Below are 22790 nucleotides of genomic sequence, written 5' to 3' on the forward strand. Positions count from 1 at the left end.
CATCATTCAGAGGGTTGTTATCATCATATCAAGTTCCAATGGGTCATTTTACACCTTGTTCATGCTTTAGTTGTGCCTAGGTAAGGTTCATTTTCCTCTCCTAGGGTTTTGAAGGCAATTTCTCTTGGATGGTCAAACTATCAGCAAAAATTGTATCCTGATGTTCATACACCTTCCCCTATCCTTAATGTAACTTTCCATCATTGATATCCCTCAAATTCCTCATTTTCGCACAAACCCTAGTTTCTTGCTACAACTTGACAATTTTCTAGGCTAGGCCTATGTTTTGCCCTTTTGGACCCCTTCCCCTCACTCATTCTCTGAAATTCCACTTTCCCCTGCTTTCTAACATCCCTCCCTACTTCCAAAAATTTTCTCAAGAATTTAGAAGACCCTTATCCCCTTCATTTCAACAAATCCCCTGTTCCACACATCTGGATAGGTTTTACTCCAATGATGTTTCTGAGCAAGAAAAGATGAATTTGGGAAAACTGAGAGTGGTTTTTGTCCACAATAGGCCAAGGAAGAAAAAATTCCTTCAAGCTACATTTGTGTGTGGAAACTGGTGATGTGAATGTTTGATTCATTGATTCTTGTGCATCACTCCATATGGTTTGTAAGAAGAATTGGTTTGATTAATATTATGAGAACATTGACGTAACATGTTTCTATAGGAGATAAGAGATCACTTAAAGTTCAAGGTTGTGGAGTAATAGGTGAGTTTTCCTAATGGACAAGAGAGAGTTGTCATGGTTTTAAAGAAATATCAAAAATACAGTTGCCTCAGGAGAATTGATGCACCTATGAAGTGACCTTGGGAAAATAAATATTTCTCCTAGCTTGGTTAGCCAAATGACTTTCTTGATGATTCAATTGATAACTAGACACAAAGAGACTTCCAATGAGCTATCATGAGCTCAATTTGGGGTTGAGGGAGACCTTCAAAAGTTGACTGCAACATCACTCTGCCTTGAGGCAGCCTCATTTTGTACTTTTTGACAAGTCTTGGGAGATTTGACTTTTGATAGGGTAAATGAACTTCAAATTGAAAAATTCAAGTTGAGTTGGAAAGTAGACTCAATATGCTTTTCAACGCGTTATCCTGCGCCCAATTTGGACACCAGGAAGGCCTCCAAAAGTCTCTTGCAAAAAGGCACGACGCACCTGGGTAGTGGCGCGGCGCACTTAGTGGTTCGCACCTTTAACAAAGAGAAGGTGAGGTCAGGTGCGCTGGAGGCAGGCCCAATGGGTGCGGGACCACAGGAAATAGTAAGAGAAAGTGCGGAACTGGGAATTTTTGAGAAAAAACAGGCTTTTCTGCCCAATGCGCCGTGCCACCTGGCACTCGCTTTTGATGGAAGCCTCCAAATGACAAAAACTCAGCATTTTTGGATTTAGAATGGAAAAATATGTTTTCCTACCAATGGCCAAGAAATTTTGACAGGTTTTGAGCCCTCAAAAAGGTCAAAAACACTCAAAAAATGACCTTACTGCCCCTATTTTGACACACAGGAAGTAGTGTTGGGAGAACTGAATTTTGGAGGGGCAAATGGAGGCCAAATTCAAAAATTCCACTTGGGTTGGAAAGTAGACAAGCAGACCTTTCCAACAAGCACACTTGGAGAAAATTTGGACACTGGGAAGGCCTTCAAAAGTGGATCCAAATAGGCGCCACGCATAGAGAAATCAGGCGCGACGCATAGAGGAAATTTTGCCCAGTTTGACCAGGAATGCTCTGTTTTTCGCCTAGTTTTGACAGTTTGACTTTTTCTCTTCTCAATGTCAAACTTGTGATGTAATTTAATGTGAAATGATGGATCTTGATGTAATTATGTCTAATTTTCACTTATGGAGGTAGATTCATCTATTAAAAATTTGTTTGAAACTGAGTGAATCAGTTCCCTAGTTTCTAGAGGCAAGTTGTTCCACTGCCTGATTTCTAGTTCTCAGTTTAGAATTAGTTGGAACAACTCCTAAACTTGTGAGCTCGACCCCTAGAGGCTAGGATGAGTTATGCTTTGTCTATATCTTGTGATCTTTCAGTCATTAGCATGGTTGGACTCTTGAGAAAGCAAGGAGCTTCATTGTACACCCATATCAGCATTTTGGTTAAGGAATTGAGACTAGGGTTTGCAGCACTCTTTGGGATCCCTGTGGCATTTTGTTTTGGTACAATGCTTTTCTTTGTAATTGTGAATTTACTTATGTGTTATGTATGCCATTATCTATCTTGTTTCTTCCTAACTAAATCAAACAAGAGTGAAAGTAGAATCCATTGAAATTGCAGTAGTCTACTTGAGGTTTGCTTTAGTTTCTTGATGTTTTTAGTTGTTTAGAGAGGATCCACGGCTTCTCTTGCCCTCTTCAACTCCTCACTTGTCTAATCCCTCCACCTCATTCAATTTGAAGTGCCAAAATCAGTTTCTTACCTTGCCCCATTGAGATCTCTGCAAAGCTGAGCCTCATTCCCCGCACCCAAAATCTGCTTTTCCATTTGAGCCAGCAAAAACATTATTTTATTCAATCAAACTCTTTTGCACACATACCTAGCCTAAGATCAGTAGTTATATCAGTCATCTCAAGCCCTCATTGATCATATTTTGCTGAGATTGACCAGGAGAGAGCCCTCTCCCGACCTGGTAAGGCTAGCTACCAGGTTAAGCGTGGTTTGATGTTAGCCCTAAATCCTACCTTTCTCAGCCTGAGGTAGATTTAGGCACTAACAAGACCTAGGCAAGCTCTCGTTTCCATGATCATACCAGAGACCAACAGGAAAGGTATAACAAGTCTCGGTATTCCAATGTTCATTTTGATTACAACCGTATTGTTAATGATGAACATAAATCATGGCATTGAAAACCATGTACTTTTGTGGTTTACATATCCATGTATTTGTTGAGTGTTGGAAGAGAATGGCAGAACCAAAGAGGATGAGGTGTGAAAGGTCTTATCCACAACAGGGAAAGAAGCATGTTAAGAAGATCTAGAGGAAGAATATTTACTGTAGCCATTGCAACAGAGGTGGTCATCAAAGAGCCACATGTTGGAGGCTCCATACAGAGCAACATTTGAAGGACAATGAGCCTATGTAGAAACTAGTTGAAAGAGTTGATTGACAAGAAAATCTCCCACATGGGGATGACCCATTCACTTTCATAAGTGAGAAATGGTTTTTCTAGATGTGTTAGCTTGTCATGGCCTTATTTTTGTAAATCATGTGTTGCAATGTAAAATGTAAAAGTGATGATGTGTTTTCCATCACTTTTTAAGCAACAATGATATTTTGGCCTTGTTTTCATAGCTGGGTTATTATTTCCATTTTGATGTAAACTTGACCACAAAGTATGTGTTATAAACTCGTGGCAAGTATGTGAGACTTGGGTCATTATTTGGTCATGTAAATTAAGCATATAATTTGTAGAATTGTACTATAGGTATGCAGAGGGTGCAGGTGTTGGCTCATCACTTATGGATCCGAAGGAAAAAGGTGAAGGAGAAGGAAGGGTGACTTGTCAGGACACTTGTAGTGAAGACAAGGTACAAAGAAGTTGCATATTATTTTCATGCTTTTGGAGGACCAAAATCTCATCAGTGGGGAGGAATGGTCGAGGTGGCTCCAGACACATGCAGAAGTAAAAGAGGACTTAGAAATGGTCAAAATTAAAAGTGGTTAGATAGATCTCAAATTAGAATAAGATCGAATTGTTCGTCGCCCTGATTCCAACGGTGTGAATGACACTCCAATCCAAGCTCATATGGAGAACTTAGAGCAAGTCAAAGTTCAGGGTTGACTTGGCCAAGTCACAGGGTTAATGGACCTACAAATATCACCGACAGCAGTCACCCAAATCCGGCCACTGGAATGGGAAAAATTGTTGCCTCTTTAAACACCCAATGAGCCTTAAATTCAGCAAAGTTAAAAAAGGTATTATTTGTTTTAAAAATCAAAATCAAAATTTAATAAATTGGGGGGCGGGCCATAGTCCCCGCCAACCCCATCGCATAATATATATATTGTATATTGGGCGGGTCGCCGGCCAGCTGACCCGACCCCACCATTACTACTTGTCACAATCGAGGGTGGCAAGGCTCCAACCCGCCTAGCCAGTTTGGCCGACTCGCTTCCCAAGCACCCCCACAACAGTACGTAACCACAATAAACCAAACGCGCCAACTCAAAATATAACGTGATATAAAAAAACACCAACAACACACCAATTTTGGCAGGGGCGGGATTTAATCCCTTGACCTCCTCACCTCCAACTCTCTTCCTTAACCAACGCGCCAAGGGTGGCAACTTTGTAAAGTTCGCCGCCCATCTACTACTTAAACCCAACATTTCTTAGATACATCCGAGGGGCGCGAGCGGCGCAGGACAGACTGGGGTGGTGAAACCCTGATTTGGAAAATCCTCGAGCCATGTGGAACCATGACACAGTCCCAAAAGGTGGAACCATGATGGCATGGATTTCGAGATAGAGAGTCTTTTTGCAAAGAATATTCCTTGATGCTTGAAAGATTCCATGGGGAGGTAAATTTTCATTTTGTTAGAATGATATGAAGTTTACAGTCATTTTAACCAGAATTGTGCAGGGAACACGATGGTCAAATCAGAATCACCATATGAGAAGCATATTTTCATATTCCCAGTAGAACAAAATCTTTTAAGTATCTTCAGGGAATCTTCCAGATTCCTTGGATGCTAAAAATCGACAGAGTCAGAATGCAACCAAGTTTACACTCAAAAGCCTCAAAATATCGCAAGGATCATGATGGTGAGATCAAATATCTTATCTGAGTTGCAGATCTCCAGTTAGCCCAAAGAATAGAATCTTTGGAGAATCACGGGGAATCTAAAAGATTCCTACATGCCCAGATTTTGATGGTGTCAGAATTCGACAAATGGATAGTCAATATACGCCTCTCAATGACAGAAATTCAGTGGCACAGTCAGCTTGTGCAGTTGAGCCTTCTATTTTTCGGCCAACTTCAGAGGTGCAGGTACATGAATCAGCCATGTCATGTTTTCCTTCATAATTGCTGAGATGATGTATTATGTTTTGAGATCCCTATTTGATGTTATGTTGTGGGTTCAATTTTGCCACATTATGTGAGATGTATTTAGCTTGCATGCTATGTATTGTTGTGGAGATCCCTATGTAACTATGTTGAAGGGATGCTCATTGCCACATTGTGTGAGATCATTTTAGTTTTTCATGCTGAGAAGAAGCCTTCTTGAGTGAGAATTATTGTAAGTGGAATGCCTCGTGTAGAGACAATCCACTCTTGTTTGAGGGCATATGAGCTTGCTATGACAAAGTGTTGTCCATGTACATCATCATCATTTCTAGCATTATATGAAGCAGCCAACACCACCTTGACACTGGGCCCGGAGACGTAGTCCACACTAGATGAACTCCGTTATCAAATGTGTCATGTCACGATCGTCATTATGTTTCCTCTTGTTTAAGCATGCACATGTGTTCTTTTATGCTCTTTAAAATGCAATTCTATTAACATCACAGAAGTAAAAGGTCTTGGTTAATTCCGGAAGTTGAAGGAACCCGGATCAATAACCCAAGGGTCATTTGTTTTAGGGGGATTCTTTGGGATCACTTGGGAAATCCCATACATAGCTATGTTGGATATTTGGGACATATTACAAACAATGCAGTTGAACTCACAATCATAGATGAGGGTCTCAAGATTGCTTGGAGGCAAGGCTTCTCCAAACTAATAGATAAAGGGGATTCTCAACTTGTCATATTTATGGTTAGTGATGGGCCCCATCAATAAGTATATTATAAGACCCATTGTGCTATCCTCCAACTTATCATTTCCTCTTTTCTCACATCAATTAACATATTTTTGGCTATAATGAGCTTAATAAAGAGACTAGAGGATGTTTGTCATACTTTATGGCCTAATGTGGTTAATGTGCGGGAAAAACAACATTTTTTAGTGCATTTACTATGCAGAGGCATGTTGGAGGCAACTATAGGAGATGTATAATTCTTGTACTGTGCATATACTCTCCTTCAACTTCACTTGATCCTTAAAATCAATCACCTACGACTCGAGGTCTACTAACAACCAATGCACTCAAGTAATTGCGAGGATCTACGGGAGCTAGATCCACCTTTTTCGAGATTTTGGAGGGATGAAATCCCCTTTCCAAGGAGGTTGACCCTCATTCATCTTTGTATAAATAAACAAGCCTAAGGGCTCAACAAGATTTAATATTTTGAGCAAAGAAGAGCTACTAAGAGCTAGGAGCTTGAGACTGTCATTTTCATTTCCTTTCAATGATGTACTTGAAATATATTTTATGTCAATGAAAATATTATTGTTGCCTTACATCTAAGTTTGTTTTAGAGGGCTGAGTCCCCTGGGGTTAGGGCCCAACCCAGAGGCTCTAGTCTCTCTTTGTGTATTTTACCAATGCATTACTTTTCATAACACCATTTCTTCCTTTCTTAGTAGAATTTACTTGCAAAATTTGTTGGTGTAGGTCTGGTTACCACCTCTCTTGTGGGAAGTGTCATTGAAGAGTATGCAGTAGAAAGCCAAAAATATGTGGTTATTTTCCTTTGCAGTTGTTAGATCTTAGACCAGTGCTCTTTTACATACTTTGTTTTCGCATATTTAGGAGTTAAATCACATTCGTCTTTAAGATTTCATGGATGTAGGTCAAATGCATGTTGCAAGTTAGATTGTCATTTGATGTAATAAAATTAAACTCATCCTTTATTTTTATTTAATCTCATAAAATTGAACTCATCCTTTCTTGTTATGTAATCTCATAAAATTGAACTCATCCTTTCTTGTTTAGTTCATTTTGCTGCAATCTGATCATTAGTTTGGAATTCTTTTCAAGTTGCAAAGAGGATTGTTTGTTTGATGTGTAGGTACTACTAGTGGCTTAGAGGGTTGGCACACTCATTATACCTTCCTTCTTTCATCATCATCATCTCTCTTCTCATCTCAAAGTGCCCTTAAAACTCTACCATCGAAACTATATTTCTCGGTAATTAAAGGACACTATGTGCATTTGTTTTCATGCAAGATGGGTCTCTGAGAGGTGTTAGGCTTGGAAAAATATTCGCATAGCCTTCATATACATCCATCTACCCTTTTCCACCTTTAGGGCACCTTTTCCACCTTCAGGATGCTCACAGATCTAATCCTGTAGCAAAACAGGGCAATCCTATGTAGCAATCCTGTAACAATCTTGTAGCAACATGTAAACTTGACCAGATTTGCTCCAAAAGCTTGATTTTTGTCTTTGAGGCTTGAATAATGACCCCTAGGCTCTGAAACCATGATTGAGGAGGACCCAAGACCAATTTAGGACTGCCTTTTCTTCACTGCAATACAATTATGCAATTTGGGTTAGAGGAATTTCCAAATTTGAATATTTCCAAATTACCAAATATTGTATGGAATGGCTATTCTTAATATTTGTGTTCAGAAAGGTAGGCAAATTTTAAATTTACATTTATTTTAATGGTTTTTCAAGCCCATATATTCCATTTCCCCTTGTCTCTCCATTCCTTGGTGGTGTTTAATGGAATCTAATATTTGTTTACCATGGATCCTTAGAGTCTCTTCATTTATCCTTGTTGTTGGTATTCTTTGTCATGCATATTTTCCCAGCCATCCACCCTACCATGCCTTTATTTGTTGTTAACTATATAACCAAGGTTTCCTTCTTGTTTTCCTTTGTCCATGGATTTCAATGTGTCCACCCTATGTTTTATTGTGCATTTGTTGTGATTTCCTTTGTCTTACTAGTAGAGGGTGAGAATAACCATTTTATATTTGATCATTTTCTTTCTTGGATTAAGATCCATTTTAGTGTGAAATGGTATAAATGACTTCTCGTGGAACACCTACAAACTAAGATCTATTTCTCCTTGTATTTGTTGGGTCACCTACTAGATCACTAACTATATCTATAATTTGTCATGCCATTATGGTATGTCATCTATATCTATGATATCATGTTGATGATCATCTAAATTAGTATCTAAAATATCATCACAAGTTTGATTTGAAATATATGAAGAATTATCTCTAACGTTAGCAAAATATAGCGGCAAGTAAGTTTTTGTTGGTTCTTATTGAAGTCGATATAAAGAGCCTTCTTCAAAATTGTCCCTTATTTTCCTCCTTCTTCCCTAGCATGTGTAAGAAGCATATTAGAATTTTAGTTATGAACAAAATTAGAAAAGGATTACAACCTAGAATCATGATCCACTTTTCCAACCACAACTTTAGAACCATTTGACATCTTGGAGATAATAATTGAATCCAGAGTGAATTCTACCTGCTTTCCTTTCCTTAAATGAGTGATATCACATATTGAGAGTAGATTCATGGATAGCTCATGAACATGCAATACATTCTAGAGACACCCATAATATAAATCCACTTTTCCTTAACCATATTATTTCATGACAGTATTACCTCCCATTAAGATAGAAAAATCAATATAAGACTCAAAGAAGAGAGAATACTACGAACAAGCTATCTAATGTGAGGCACCTAAATATGAAATCCATGTATTAGATGAAGAAGTAATAATAGTTATAACATGAAACTTATGTTGGTATTTCGATGACTTATATCTAGGGTTGTCTCCAAATTTCTTCTTAGCATTATATGTGTCCCTTTTAATAAGTAAAAGATAAATTCACCATTTTTCATATTAAAACTAGAAATGAAGACACTTTATAGCTTTCTTCATTTTTGTTGGTAGAAATATTTTGATTTTTATTCATCATGGCTTCCACTAACTAGTAACAACTTAGGTAGGGAAATGTGGCTTGGAAGTGTCAATTTATTTTTGATGCTTCACTTTTCTAGACAACCTTCAATCATAATCAATTCAATGGTGTCATTTAAATTATAATTTATAGAATATATTTATTGTTCCTGTGATGTAATGTCAATATTCTCTCGAATTATGTCGAGGTCTTCTTAATTATCACTAACATGTTCATGTTCATCACCTAGTGGATGGAATCTCTCTTGATGGGTGTTCAAACATGTTCATAATAACATTTGCAAATCCCCCACCATATATATCAAAATCTTGACTAAATGATATATCTTTGGTAAGAACAACATACTCTAGTGGTCAAATTCCAATGCGCCTAAATATTTCCTTAACATTGGAGGGTGGAAGTGTCCTTTGGAAATATCTACTAGAAAGTTCCACTAATTCAAACAATTTTACCTCTATTTATGGGTTATTATCCATCTGATTTTCTCTTTCATACATGTGTCACTAATGAATATGCGCATATATATGAAACTGGTGGATATATGGAAATCAACTTTCATATATGTGCCACTCATGTATATGTGCACATACACAAAATTCAACCTCCATATATGCACACTTAGGTAGAAGATTCAAAAGGGTGTGCTATTTTGTGTATGTACATTTCCATATATGCATACATACATTAAAGATACTTAAGAGTGCATATATAAATAAGTGTGCGTATACACTCTTTCATATATGCACATTTCCATATCTTCCATATATGTGCACTTTTGTATATGTCTGCATATATGGAAGCCACATATATACAAAATTAGGCTTTCATATATACGCACACAAGAGCTATATTTGCCTCCATATATGTGTCACTTTTGTATACATGAATCTATAATATACTCTTGTGTATGTGCACTTATATGTCTATAAGCACATGTACTAAAGTGAAAGCACATACATGGAAGCAGCACATATGCGAAACCACAAGCACATATATATGGAAGTGCAAACACATATATAAAAGAGGAGCATATACAAAAGAAAATATAGTTTACATGCATGCATATATGAAATTATTCTTCCATATATACATGCATTTATGTAAGTGCACTGATAAGGAAGAGATTGAAGTGTGCACATATGGAAGTGTATATGTGTGATTTTTCATGTATGCGAGGTTAAGTACCTTCTGTATATGCATGCATATATGGAAGTGCACATATACAAAAGAGCATGCTCTTTTTATCTTCCATCTAGGTGTGCATATATGGAACTTGAATTTCGTATATGCGCACATGTATGTGAGTGGCACATATATGGAAGCGCAAGTGCATTAGTGGCTTCCATATGTATGTTTGAACTTCTTTCTATGTATCACTTTTATATATGCACTTTCACTTCCATATGTGTAATGGTTTCCATATATGCACTACTTTCGTATATGCACATACACTTCTTTACATTTGCTTCTTTCACATATGCATCGACTTCCATATATGCATCTCTTCCGTATACATGAATTTATACAATACTCTTCTTTAGAGGATCCCAAAAACTTCAGCTCAACAAGTAAACTTCAATGTTGTGTAGTACAATATGTAAACTTGTGGAATCCGACGCATATATGGAAACAATACATAAATGGGTGTTAAAAAAATTATGTAAGCAATGAATATATGAAAGTGAGACATAAATTGACGCAGTAGAAAAAATGGGCCTACAACTTAAAATTTATCACGCACCAAAACTGAACTGAAATCCAATCATATATACATATGCACATAAAAACTCAAAAATAATTCATTAATAAATAGAATATTTACAAGAGAACTCTTGGCCTACTCATTGGCCTCTCATTCCTCTCTCACTCACTAACATGCATACCTAATGGGCTCACCTAGATTTATACAAGTGGATCGGAACCCAAAGTAGGTTCTAGATCCTAAACAAACTCCCAAAATATCTCTCATGATCCATAAAATCTCTCACATAATCCCTTATCTCTAGATAAGATCTAACTAACCTACAATTCTCTCAGTTATTTCGAAATACTCTCGAACCTTCTCCTATTTACAATAATTCTCATTTTCTCCTAAAACTATAGGAAAATACAATAAGTAATTAAATCCTATCTTATGAAACTAACTCTCTAGGTAAACATTTAACCCTAGGTTATATGCACCTACATCAAACTCCCCAGGTAAAAGAAAATCACGGTCTCTCGACCATTAGTCTTCATATGATGATAAAATACCTCCTAGATCCCAAAGTTTAGTTTGTCGTTGATCAACGAATCTATCATATTGTTGCCATTATGTTGTTTTATTTTCCTGTCTTCCAGCCTTCCAAAATTTATGTTGTAATTCTCCTCCTTCTTTGTTGATGTATACTTGTGCAGTAAAATGTATCTTATTGTTGTCCTTTGCCTCATCTTGCAATATCTCAGTTTATGTACATTTTCCATTAGTTTCTTTAATTCTTCAATATCAATATCCAATCTAGTTTTCGTTTGAAGTTTGTTGTTACTAGTTTGGAATATCAATTCATACACTTTAACATTAAATTTAGATTCTACATTTTTACTGCTTGAATATTTTTCTTCTTTATCGGCAACTTGATTAGATCCAATCTTCAATCAATATCTTCTCTAGCAATTGTATTTCTTCTTCACATTTCATCAATATTTTATGATCACGCTCAAAAATCATTTCAGTGGATTTGTCTTCATCCTTACATGAAACAAAATTAGTGTCCCATCCATCATTTGCAACACATCCTGCATCCACACACCAATTGTTAGATTTAAAACCATAGTCCTTAACAAATTATTTTTCCTTCAAGTATTTATTCTGGTCTTTTAAATAATTTGTAGCGCCATCTGCGGGAATCGAACCCACGTTCATATCAACATCATCCTCACCAAGCATCGGTTCTTGTTCTAGTTCACAAATGCATACATTAGTCTCTGTTATCTGGAGTTTTTATGCTTCCTTTACCAAAACTTTCATCTTGCGTTTCTGACTCCTTGCAATCAAGTACTTGATTGGCCATATAATTGTCCTCTTCATTATCCATACATGTTTATGTTTCTGTAACAACTCCATCAACACGTCAAGTCATGCCTTCAACTCAATAATCTCTTTCTTGAATTCATCATCATGTATGCCAATTGCTATGGCATTCCTGTCGCTTTTCTCTGAATTCTCCAAATGACTATCCATAGTCATCTTCATCTCCTTTATCATGTTCACCGTCAGGTACACTTCATTTAATTAAAGAAAGATTTCAACCCATATGAAAATTAAAATACCTTGAAAATTTGTTGATGGTATATATATACTACTTATGATTTTTTTTATAAATCATGTGCATATACCATTTCATACATTACCATCATTATAATCCAAGAATAAATAATGCTATGCATTCTCAAACCCACACATGGTTTTATGAAACCATATATCACCCACTCAAAAACCGTGTGCAACAACTCACTATTTATCATTCAATATTTATTCTAACCATATAATTTTCCCATTCCTTAACCACTTATCCTCTAGCATATAAAAACCATCCTGCTTTACAACATCAATTTATCTTTGCCATTTACTTTCACCTTTACCTTTACCTTTACTATTTACTTTCACTTTTAATACAACACCTATTTACTATTTACTTTCACCTTTACTATTCACCAAATGCCAATGCTACGTTATAAATCTTTAAACCCACTTTTAATAATTGTAAATTATCAAATTTTATATGAGTTTGTGCTTGGCTTTATTGAGCCATCATGCAGGGTACCTTCGTTTGATTTCAAAAAAGCCTATTTTCTTCACAGGATTTCAAGGTAGGCCGAAGGTAAGTTCAACACAAATTCGAGGCTATGGATTGGTAATAATTTTGATGGCTCACGAATTTTGATGCCTCACAAACAAGTTTCATTCACTCCAGCAACCTGCTCAACATTCGCTTATGCTGCAAACTTATGCTTGTCAAAGGTCAGCTCCACGATTTACACAGCTATGGTTAATCACTCCTTGACGTATGCTGCATATTAGCCACGGTTCCACACTACAACTCGGCCTTCACACTAATCTCTGTAACGAGAACTCAACTACGAACTAGTCGTGAACAAACAACTTACTCCATGCTTAAAAAAGGAAAAGCCAAGAGGAAGACTTTAACATAAAAAGAAACATAAAATTTCATTAACATAATTTTTCTCCAAAACTTCCTCGATCGATCGATCAATTTCTAGCTGATTCAGAGTTTATGCTTCCTACCGAACAAATCATCGTTGCACGTGAGTGCATGATGTAATGGTTGGGGCGGTCATGATGTAATGGTTGGGGCGGTCGGTTTACACGCCCCTGGTCAGTATCGAATCCGTATTTGGACCATGGCCAATGATATATGTACTATGTACAGAATGTATTTGACAATATATAGCTTCTTCAAAAGGGCCGACCCCAAAAAAAAAACCAATAAACCAATGATGGGACAACTCTGATTTCTGCAACATATCGCTACGAGGAATCAAACCTTAGGTGTTCTCGATCTTTCTTTCACAATTTCTTGTTGAAAATTATAGAAAAGCTTTTTATGCCTTGCGATCTGATCGTTATTTCACGTCGTACGTAGATTGGAAAGTTAGTTGGTTGCTTTAATTAAGAAGAGAGCCATGGGCAATAAAGGGCGTAGATTGGAAAGTTAGTTGGTTGCTTTAATTAAGAAGAGAGCCATGGGCAATAAAGGGAATGGAGCATAACAAGAAAAATCACGTCTTCTCGCTATTCTTGGGCTCTGCGTAATAATTTGTGTAGCGAGCAATATTCCGGGTGGAGTGGCCGCCACAAGGATCGAAACTTGCTCTGATACCAAACATAAGGTCGCAGAAACAATTGCGCTCTAACTTAAAAATTATCACACACTAAAACTGAATTGAAATCCAATAATATATACACATGCACATAAAAATTCAGAAATAATTTTATAATAAATTTAATATTTATTTGAAAACTCTTGGCCTACTCATTAGCCTATCATTCCTCTCTCACTCACTTACATGCATGTCTCATGGGCTCACCTAGATTTATACAAGTGGATCTGAACCCATTCCTCTCTCACTCACTTACATGCATGTCTCATGGGCTCACCTAGATTTATACAAGTGGATCTGAACCCAAAGTAGGTTCTAGATCCTAAACAAACTCCTAAAATACCTCTCATGATCCATAAAATTTCTCACCTAATCCCTTATCTCTAGATAAGATCTAACTAACCTGCAATTCTCTCAATTTTTCCAAAATACTCTTGAACCTTCTCCTATTTACAATATTCTTATTTTCTCCTAAAACTATAGGAAAATACAATAAATAATTAAATCCTACCTTATTAAACTAACTCTCTTAGTAAACATCTGCATCATAAACAAAAGTGCAAGAACATATACAAAAATTGGAAATCCACTTGTGCTTCCATATATGAGTGCACATATAGAAGTTGTGCATTTACAAAAGCTAATTTTCATATATATGTCATTCATGTATATGTGCACATATATAAAAGTGGTGATATATGGGAGCCATGCATATATGGAAGTCAACTTTCGTATATGTGTCACTCGTGTATATGTGCAAATATACAAAAGTCATTGTCCACATATAAACACTTAGAAAGAAATATAAAAGAATGTGCTCTTCCATATATGCATACATATGTGGAAGATACTTAAGAGTGCATATATGAAAAAGTGTGCACATACACTCTTTTATGTATGCACACTTTCATATATTTCGTATCTTTTGCACATGCATGCATATATGGAAGATGCACATGTACCGAAACAAGATTTGTATATGTGCATACATGAGTTACATTTGCTTCTATATATGTTCCACTTTTATATATGCGCTTTCAATTCCATATATGCACCAATATTCTTTTAAGTCCACCTATGTTCCAATTTTGTATATGTGCCACTTTTTTATATGAGATTGAATTTCTATATATGCACTAATTCTGTAATTGCATCAACTTCCATATATGTGCTACTTCTATATACATGAAGTTATATGATACTCTTATATATGCACGGCATATATGGAAGAAGAGCATATAGAGAAGCAAATATAGCTTCCATTCATGTATATACAAAATTCTAATTCCATATGTGTGTTGCATATATGGAAGTGCACATATAAGGAAGATAGGGGAGTGTGCATATAAGAAAGGGTGTATATGTGTGCTTTTTTATATAGGCACACTTAAGAATCTTTCATATATGCATGCAGATATGGAAGTGTGCATATCAAAAGAACATGCTCTTATGTATCTTCTATCAAAGTGTGCATATGTGGACGCTGAATTTCGTATTTATTCACATATACATGAATGACACATATATAAAAGCTAGCTTCTATATATGCACACATATATGAAAGTGGTGCATATATGGAATCACAAGCACATGTGTGGATTCCATGTACACTTTCACTTTTGTCACAAAAGTGAAAATAACTCGAAAGAGGAAATATTAGCTTGCGTCCTCTTAATATCCTCAATGATATCATAATCCAATTGATTAGAAAAAACTAACGTCCAAATAGTTGTTTTTTCATAAGATTGAGGTTACGACCTTTTGGATGTAGAAGAAGTTGGATTGGAAGCAGTAGGAAAAGGCCCTTTACCTCTAGTTTGGACTGCATTAACCTCCTCAATTTGTTGATCTTCATTATCTTTTGTCTTCTATTGGATATTTGTTAGAAATTATCATCTTCTCTTTCTCAACTGCGAGAGTTTCTTGCATTATTTAATTTAATGTGTTTTTAGTTGCTCTCTTGACAAAAATGGGGATTGATGAAGGAAAAGAAGTAGTATAGAATTCAAGAAGGACATTAATTGCACACCTAGATTTAGTAGGAATTTTATTCAACAAAGATAGAAACCTCTGATTGAAATATTTTATCTTCTCTATTGAATTCATTTTGATTATGGAGAGTTTGAGAACTAATATTGCTAGTGGCTTATCATCAGAATGCTTCCTTGAAATCATTCCTTTTTTTGTGGTTGCTTTTGGCTATGAAAACTAAATACCAATTAGAGGCCTTTTCCTAAAAAGTAAAAGGGAAAATATGACATACAACATTTTTAGGGTGTACACCCATTCAGTAAACTACTAGCATAAATAAATTAATATGATCCTTTGGAGATTCCTTATTTTCGGGATCAAATTTTGCAAGGAATTTTTAAGATGCTTTGTTAAATCATATTGAACACCTAGAATTCGAATTGCTCCAAGAGATAGCCAAGGCCTTCCTAGTTTTGGCGGTTATTTAACTCTATCCATTGAAGTAGCTAATGAATATGATTAGAATAGGATGGTAAAGGTTGGTATGGAAGACTCACAATAGGATTTGTTCCTAGTGTTGATATGTGTATTAAAGCAACTTCAACTTCTTAAATATAACCCTTTTACCACTCTTCTTCCCAATTGAAGAGGGAATTAGTTTTTGCAGAGAAAGGTTGTTCAAATGATTCTTCAACTTCATGTTTCCTAACTTTAGCTGATATGATATATTCAATTGGTGCTTGGCGTAGTTGTCTTGCTTGTGATCTTGTTAAAATTCCCAATTTCTTGAATTGGGGTGGTATGTATTTTTCAATTTCCTTAGAGATGCCAGACATTTTAAATTATAATAATAAATATTTATCTATTCATGAAGATTCTACATCTATAGATGATTTAGGTATATTTACAACTTGTTCAATCATAGAGGTTAAAACACTAGTTTCGAATATTGAATGAATATGTTCAAGAACTTCAATAGGATTGGACCCTAAGGTAGGAATTAAGGGTTGCATTGATATTGGTGAATGCTTTCTTTTCACAAGGGAAGAAAAAGTGCATGTGAGACTTCATTTTGTGTGTTTGCACTTCTATCTATTCGTTGCTTTAGTATATACACTTGCATCTTCATATATACACTACTTCCATATATGTGTGTTAGTCCAAAGATCATTATGAGAAGGGTGGTGAATCAATGTAATGGAAAAATCATGATTTGAAAACATTTCATCAATAAACAATGTAGTAGTGTACCATAACCATTTGCAGCATAACAAAATACAACAATGCATCAAGAAGCCATCATCACATCAACATAAGAGAATACAAGATTTGACGTGGAATCCCTTATGGGAGAAAACCAAAAATTCTTTTCTTTTTCTTCTTCAATTCATTACATAGATTTGTAGGAATTGACCTACTAAAGGGACCGACCCCCAATATGTGCAAGTAACTACTTGCGATATACTACAACATGATTGAGCCACCAACCTTGAAAATGCGCAAGAAACCATTTGCAATAGGCTACAACCTAATTGAGGCACCAACCTCAGAGAAGTGCAAGAGTTGAATTATTGTAGGATTCAACTTGATTGAGGAACCAAACTTAGTGTAGGACCCCACTTCCTCCATCAACTTCGCATGGACCACTTTTCATAATATTTCAAAATGGATTCACATGCTCTTCATACAAATATTCAAACTGATCATGCTACTATTATCACAATGATTTCATAAACCTGTCATATCCTGTCCATATCTTGTTACAACATGTTCATCAATTTAGTCACATAAAACTCTATCTGGAACCTATTTTTTCCATATACTCAACACTTGACTGTAACCTGCTCATAAGGCCCAAAAACACGTAACACTATTTCCAGACATCAACAATATGTCATCAACGATTTTCACGCCTTCATAAATGTTCACAATTGAATATTGATCATCATGCTTGTTAATTTTTCTTTGAAATGGGACCAAAAATAGTATAAAACCAAAAATCAAATTATGTTTTCAACAAAATGGTCCTTTCAAGGCGTGTTTTATAAAATGGAATTGCTATGGAAAACCTTCTACAAAATATGCTTCTCTAGCCTCTTAATCATTTGACAAAATGCGCTTTTGCAAGAATAATATAATAATAATAATAATAAATTAATTAATGACCTAACAAGGTTCGAACCTTTGACCTCCTAAGAATCAAACAACATCCCAACTAACTGTCAACACCTCGTGCTAAGGGAGGATTGATGATACTAATTGTACTAGTATCCACATCACAACGTATTAACCAATCAATGATTGAAAAAATTTATTTTGTATCCATGTTAGAAAGAGTCTAAGCCAATATGATGCAAACCAACATATCCGCATCAATTAAGGTTTTTTTCCATGTCACGAAGAGTCTGAGCCAATACAATGAGAGTGACATCAAATACAATACGTCATAGAGAGTCTAAACCAATACAATGTGATCTAGCCATATCCACGTCAAACAAGATTCGTGCCCTTCAGCAAACTCTAGTTGTTATCCACGTCACAAAGAGTTTGATTCAATACAATGCAAACCACGTCAAACAAGATAAATCACAGCGAATCTGAGCCAATACAATGCAAGCCAATCATATCCACATCAAACAAGATTCATTCTCTTCAGCACACACTAGTTGTTATCCATATCACAAAGATTTCGTGTCATGAAATGTGAGCCACATCAAACAAGATATGTCATAGTGAGTTCAATCCAATACAATGCAGTCCAGTCATATCCACATCAAACAAGATTTGTTCCCTTTGGCATGCTCCAAGGTCAACCTTGCGACTGAACAAGTAAACACATTGTAGAATAGTCATGAGGGTTGAGCTCTTTGTTATTATCTTTGTTCACTTCATTGCATATTAAGCCATGACCCAAGTCATAATATATATGTGATAGAGCCCTTAAATCAAAGAGTAGACCCATTAGAACCATACCATAAAACTCGGGGGTTAATCTATTATGCATTTTATTATTAACGTCATCATGACATATATATTCCATGCGGCTCATTTTGAGTAGGCCACGTGTCATCCAAATTCATTCTTATTGGCTAACCAAATCAGCCTTGTTGGCATGCCATGTGGCAGGGTGTCACATCATCCATTATTCCATATCAACCTTCTCTACCATGTGGACTTATCATAAAATGCCACATGTCCTAGTACTGCCACTTTAATTTTCCACTTGTATCTCCACTGAATGATTACCACATGTCAACCTCTTATTGGTCTGATGGGAGTGGTTAAATGTCATGTAACTTTGTTCATCATCCACTGTTTATATTTTTTATCACTGTTATTTAACAAAAATATGCACATTGTTTAATTGCATTAAACAGTGTAGAAATTCATGTGCAGCATGGAGTCATTGATTTATCTTCTAGTGTTGGATCTACCCTAAACATGTGTGACTTTTAACAAATTTGGCAGATTTGGTTTTTTTTCTCCTCATTATAGCTACCAAATTCAAATGCTCATAACTTATCATTTGGGAGGAGTTTTCAAAGTGTTATATACTGTTGGAAAGGTCTCAAAGAGGACTATCCAACCATACCATTCATTTTCAAAGTGTTATATACTATTGGAAAGGTCTCAAAGAGGACTATCCAACCATACCATTCATAATCACATTATATAATAGGATCTACAAAAAATTCCTTAAACTTAAATCATATTTAACTTCACCTAATGAGGCCATGGAAGAGATCAAGTTGTCATACTACTTCATAAATAACATTGTTGCTTCCTAAGGCATCTCCTTTAACATCAACAACACTTGTTTTCATCAATGAAAACACTATGTGCACATATAGCCCCATTTTTCATTGATATAAACACCATTATAAATTGATGGCCATTGATGACATGGACCGAACTGCCCCTGACATGTTGTTGGGACTTTTCTTGGCTACATGTGAGGATGCTTTCTTCTTCCTTGTCTGCTTCTTTAATATTTTCCTTATCTTCATTCTCTTCCCCAATGTCTTCCTTATCAATATATGCATACCCTCCCCATTTATCTATCTATGAAGTATGGAGGTCATAGAGAGATGGGATGAAGTCCGAGTCATTGGGAATTATAGAGTGAGGCATTGTTGGAAGTTTCCTATGGCTTTGAGGAAGGAAAAATTAGGACTAGAGCTTGAAGTGGAGATGAAACATGTTATGATTGATGTTACACATTCTATCGAAAATTGTGCTAACACCTCAATTGTAGGTGAGGTAGCACAAAGATAATTTTCAGATGGAGATGTACCACCAAGGAAGCCCAACACAACATTAGTTCAAAAAGTTTACAAGGACACTCCACATCACCCACGATTGAGTATTGATTTTTAAAGGAAGTGTCACATTGCGTGATGCCACATAAGCTATATTATCGAAAAGTAATTGGCCCTGCATGCGATGAGAGATGGCATGCAGATCTTTGTAGAAACAAAAGAGTGCAAGCCTTTGTAAAGGAACTTATCGCCAAAAGAAGCAATAGAAATGGATGGATATGCATGCAGAAGTTTGACGAGAGAAAGAGAGACTCATGAAAGAAGTATGTCATAGTAGAAGGGTTGAGTGGCTCAAGATATGCCATAGGTGAGTGTTGGGGTCATGTTGGGGCCACTTTTGGGAACAAGATTTAGAGAAATGTGGCATTTTGGCTTAGTTTTGGGAAGAATATTTGGAGAAATGTTTGAATTTTTGAGATAGTTTTGAAGTTGTGTGCATAATCAAATAGCATGCAGTATCAACACACAAATTTGTCATAAAATGGTCAATATGCAAAATCATCACTGAGAGGATCAACACATAATGTGATTGATGTAGAAGTGGTTAAGTTTCACTGAGTCTTTTGGACTAGTTTTGATTGGGTCAAGCATAACACTAGTTGTTTATTTGCCCATGGTAAATGTTTTCCATGGTAATTAGGTTGAATTAGGACCATGTAATCATGTATAAATAAGAATATGTTGAATGGACTTAGGTTGGTTCCTTTTCTTACGCCGATTCCTTCTCTTATGTTGGTTCTATGTTAGGTTGAACAATTAGCTAGTTGTTGGTTAATGGTTGGTGTGCTTCTTGGTTAATTGTTAGTTCTTTCTCAAGGTGATGAATTATTTTGTATGGGAAATATTATAATGTTCTAATACTGTGATAGTGAAGTGATCGAGATTATGGGGATATTAAGAGAAACTTTTCTTAGTCAATTGATAAATCTTCAATAAAGAGATCCACTTATTAAGCACATTCAACAATTCCAAAAACTTAGTGTTAGGGTATGTTGTGCCCTACAACAACCCCCCATTTCATATCATTCTTATTTTTCAAAAAATTAACATATGGAATGGGTCCCTTTTAAAATTTTGGCATCAATGCTTGCATGTTCAAAAAAGGCTGCATAATCAAATGAGCTTTCAGGTATTTAAGCCTTTTTGGGACATTAATGTTTTAAATAATAAATAATCTTTTATTATTGCGATAAAGCGATCGCAAGATCGCATATCGCAACAACATGAGAGATGCATTCAAATGGCATTTTGGTCTCCGCCGATGCGATATCGCTATCGGCGATCGACAATGTTACATACACACCAAGTAACGACACATAACTCATGCCCCGACGCGACGCTATATCGGCGATACCTCTTGTGAAACCGATTTATGATTTAAATCCCGACCCGATGCGATATCGCTATCGGCCGTCGGCAGAATTCCAAGCACTTCGGTAAGGCACCCGGTTCCTACCCCCGATGCGATGCAATATCGCAATCGGTAACCCCAAACCATTTTATATGCACCTACTTCTGTTTCCATGCGCTAGCCCGATGCGATATCGCTTATCGGCTGTCGGCACGATCATTTGGTGATAATTGTGCAGCACCTATTCCCCGAAGCGATGCGATATCGCTCATCAGTGGTCGGCAATCTTAAAAGCCATTACTTAAAGCTTTAATTTTATATTCATATCCGGTTGACAAAGCGCGAATCCCAAAATGCCGTTAATGCAAGGGATAAGGTAATGCGTGTGTATTTAAAAGATTTTACCCCTTCGATTAATGAACACCTGTGTTTAACCGCCAGAATATCTGTTGCACGCTTAAGTGAGTCATTCACTCGGATAACGGTGTAATCAACACATTTAAAGGGTAGTAGGCCTCAAATCACCATTAATGCATCTGCAATATCCTCTCAGCAATTGGATCCGCAGCCACTTTTGAAAATTAATCTTGTCACGCTTCAAATGATATATCTATCCCGCCGAGAAGCGTCATTGTTATTATGTTGTTACGATTTCTCTTGCAATTGTGTAGGATTCGACTTTTGAGAGAAGCTTAAGCATGATGGGGAAAAGATCCAAGAGGGCTACGGGCTCTACTGTTACACCTATAGCAGGTCAGGCGGCCGCAGATAAGGAAAAAGGCCTCATTTCAGATACTACATGCACTGGTCTTAACAAGACTACATGGCAGGGCACATATAATCTATTAGAGGCCGAACAACCACAAGTTTCAGTGACAGTGGCTACTGCGGACCCACTCAAAAAGTCCGACACAACTCTCAAAGAGTTGGCTGATTCCTTTCTTCACAGAATAGCTTCCAGAGAGCAAGTCCTTCCCTACACTGATGTAGTGCGATGGGCAATTGAGGAAATTCCAATCATTGACAGAACGTTCCACACAAGAGACGGACGGATTTTCGGGTCGTTCAAGCCAGAGCACTTGAGGGAAATGTATCATTTGCCTGAGCCAGAGAAAATCTAAAACAAAGACTTCGTGGAGAAGTTTGCAGCTGAAAATGAAGTACCATCTGAGCCCATTCGGGATTGGAGGCAGAACCCGGCCAAACACAAGCACGAAAGCTCGGGTAAGTACTCCGTTGATTCTTTGGCTTCTCCCTATTGCTATGCGGGAATTATGATGTGTAGGCTATGGGGATTACATGATTCTGCCAATTTCGATATAGAAATGGTTCCCCTAATGGAAGCAGCTGTTAATAGTTTTATCATGGATTGGGCCACCATTCTTTCTGATAAATTGGCTGTAGCTGTTCGGGATTTTAGAGCTAAATCTGTAGTCACTGAAAGGAAAATCCCCCCATTTTATTATAGCGCCTACATTA

General features: G+C 36.5%; 1 protein-coding gene across 1 annotated transcript in view; it reads left to right on the forward strand.

The window, feature by feature from the left end:
* Positions 1-4902: 4902 nt before the first annotated feature.
* Positions 4903-22790, forward strand: part of LOC149212326 (FRIGIDA-like protein 3) — a 38329-nt gene continuing 20441 nt past the window's right edge. Inside the window, exon 1 of the mRNA XM_089388635.1 lies at positions 4903-5001. Within this exon, the coding sequence (XP_089244761.1) occupies positions 4903-5001 (99 nt within the window). The remainder of the gene's footprint in view (positions 5002-22790) is intronic.

This window comes from Pinus tabuliformis, chromosome 1_1 (assembly GCF_031772625.1).
Source record: "Pinus tabuliformis cultivar Carrire ecotype Pingquan chromosome 1_1, CPIR1, whole genome shotgun sequence".
Taxonomy (NCBI): Eukaryota; Viridiplantae; Streptophyta; class Pinopsida; order Pinales; family Pinaceae; genus Pinus; species Pinus tabuliformis.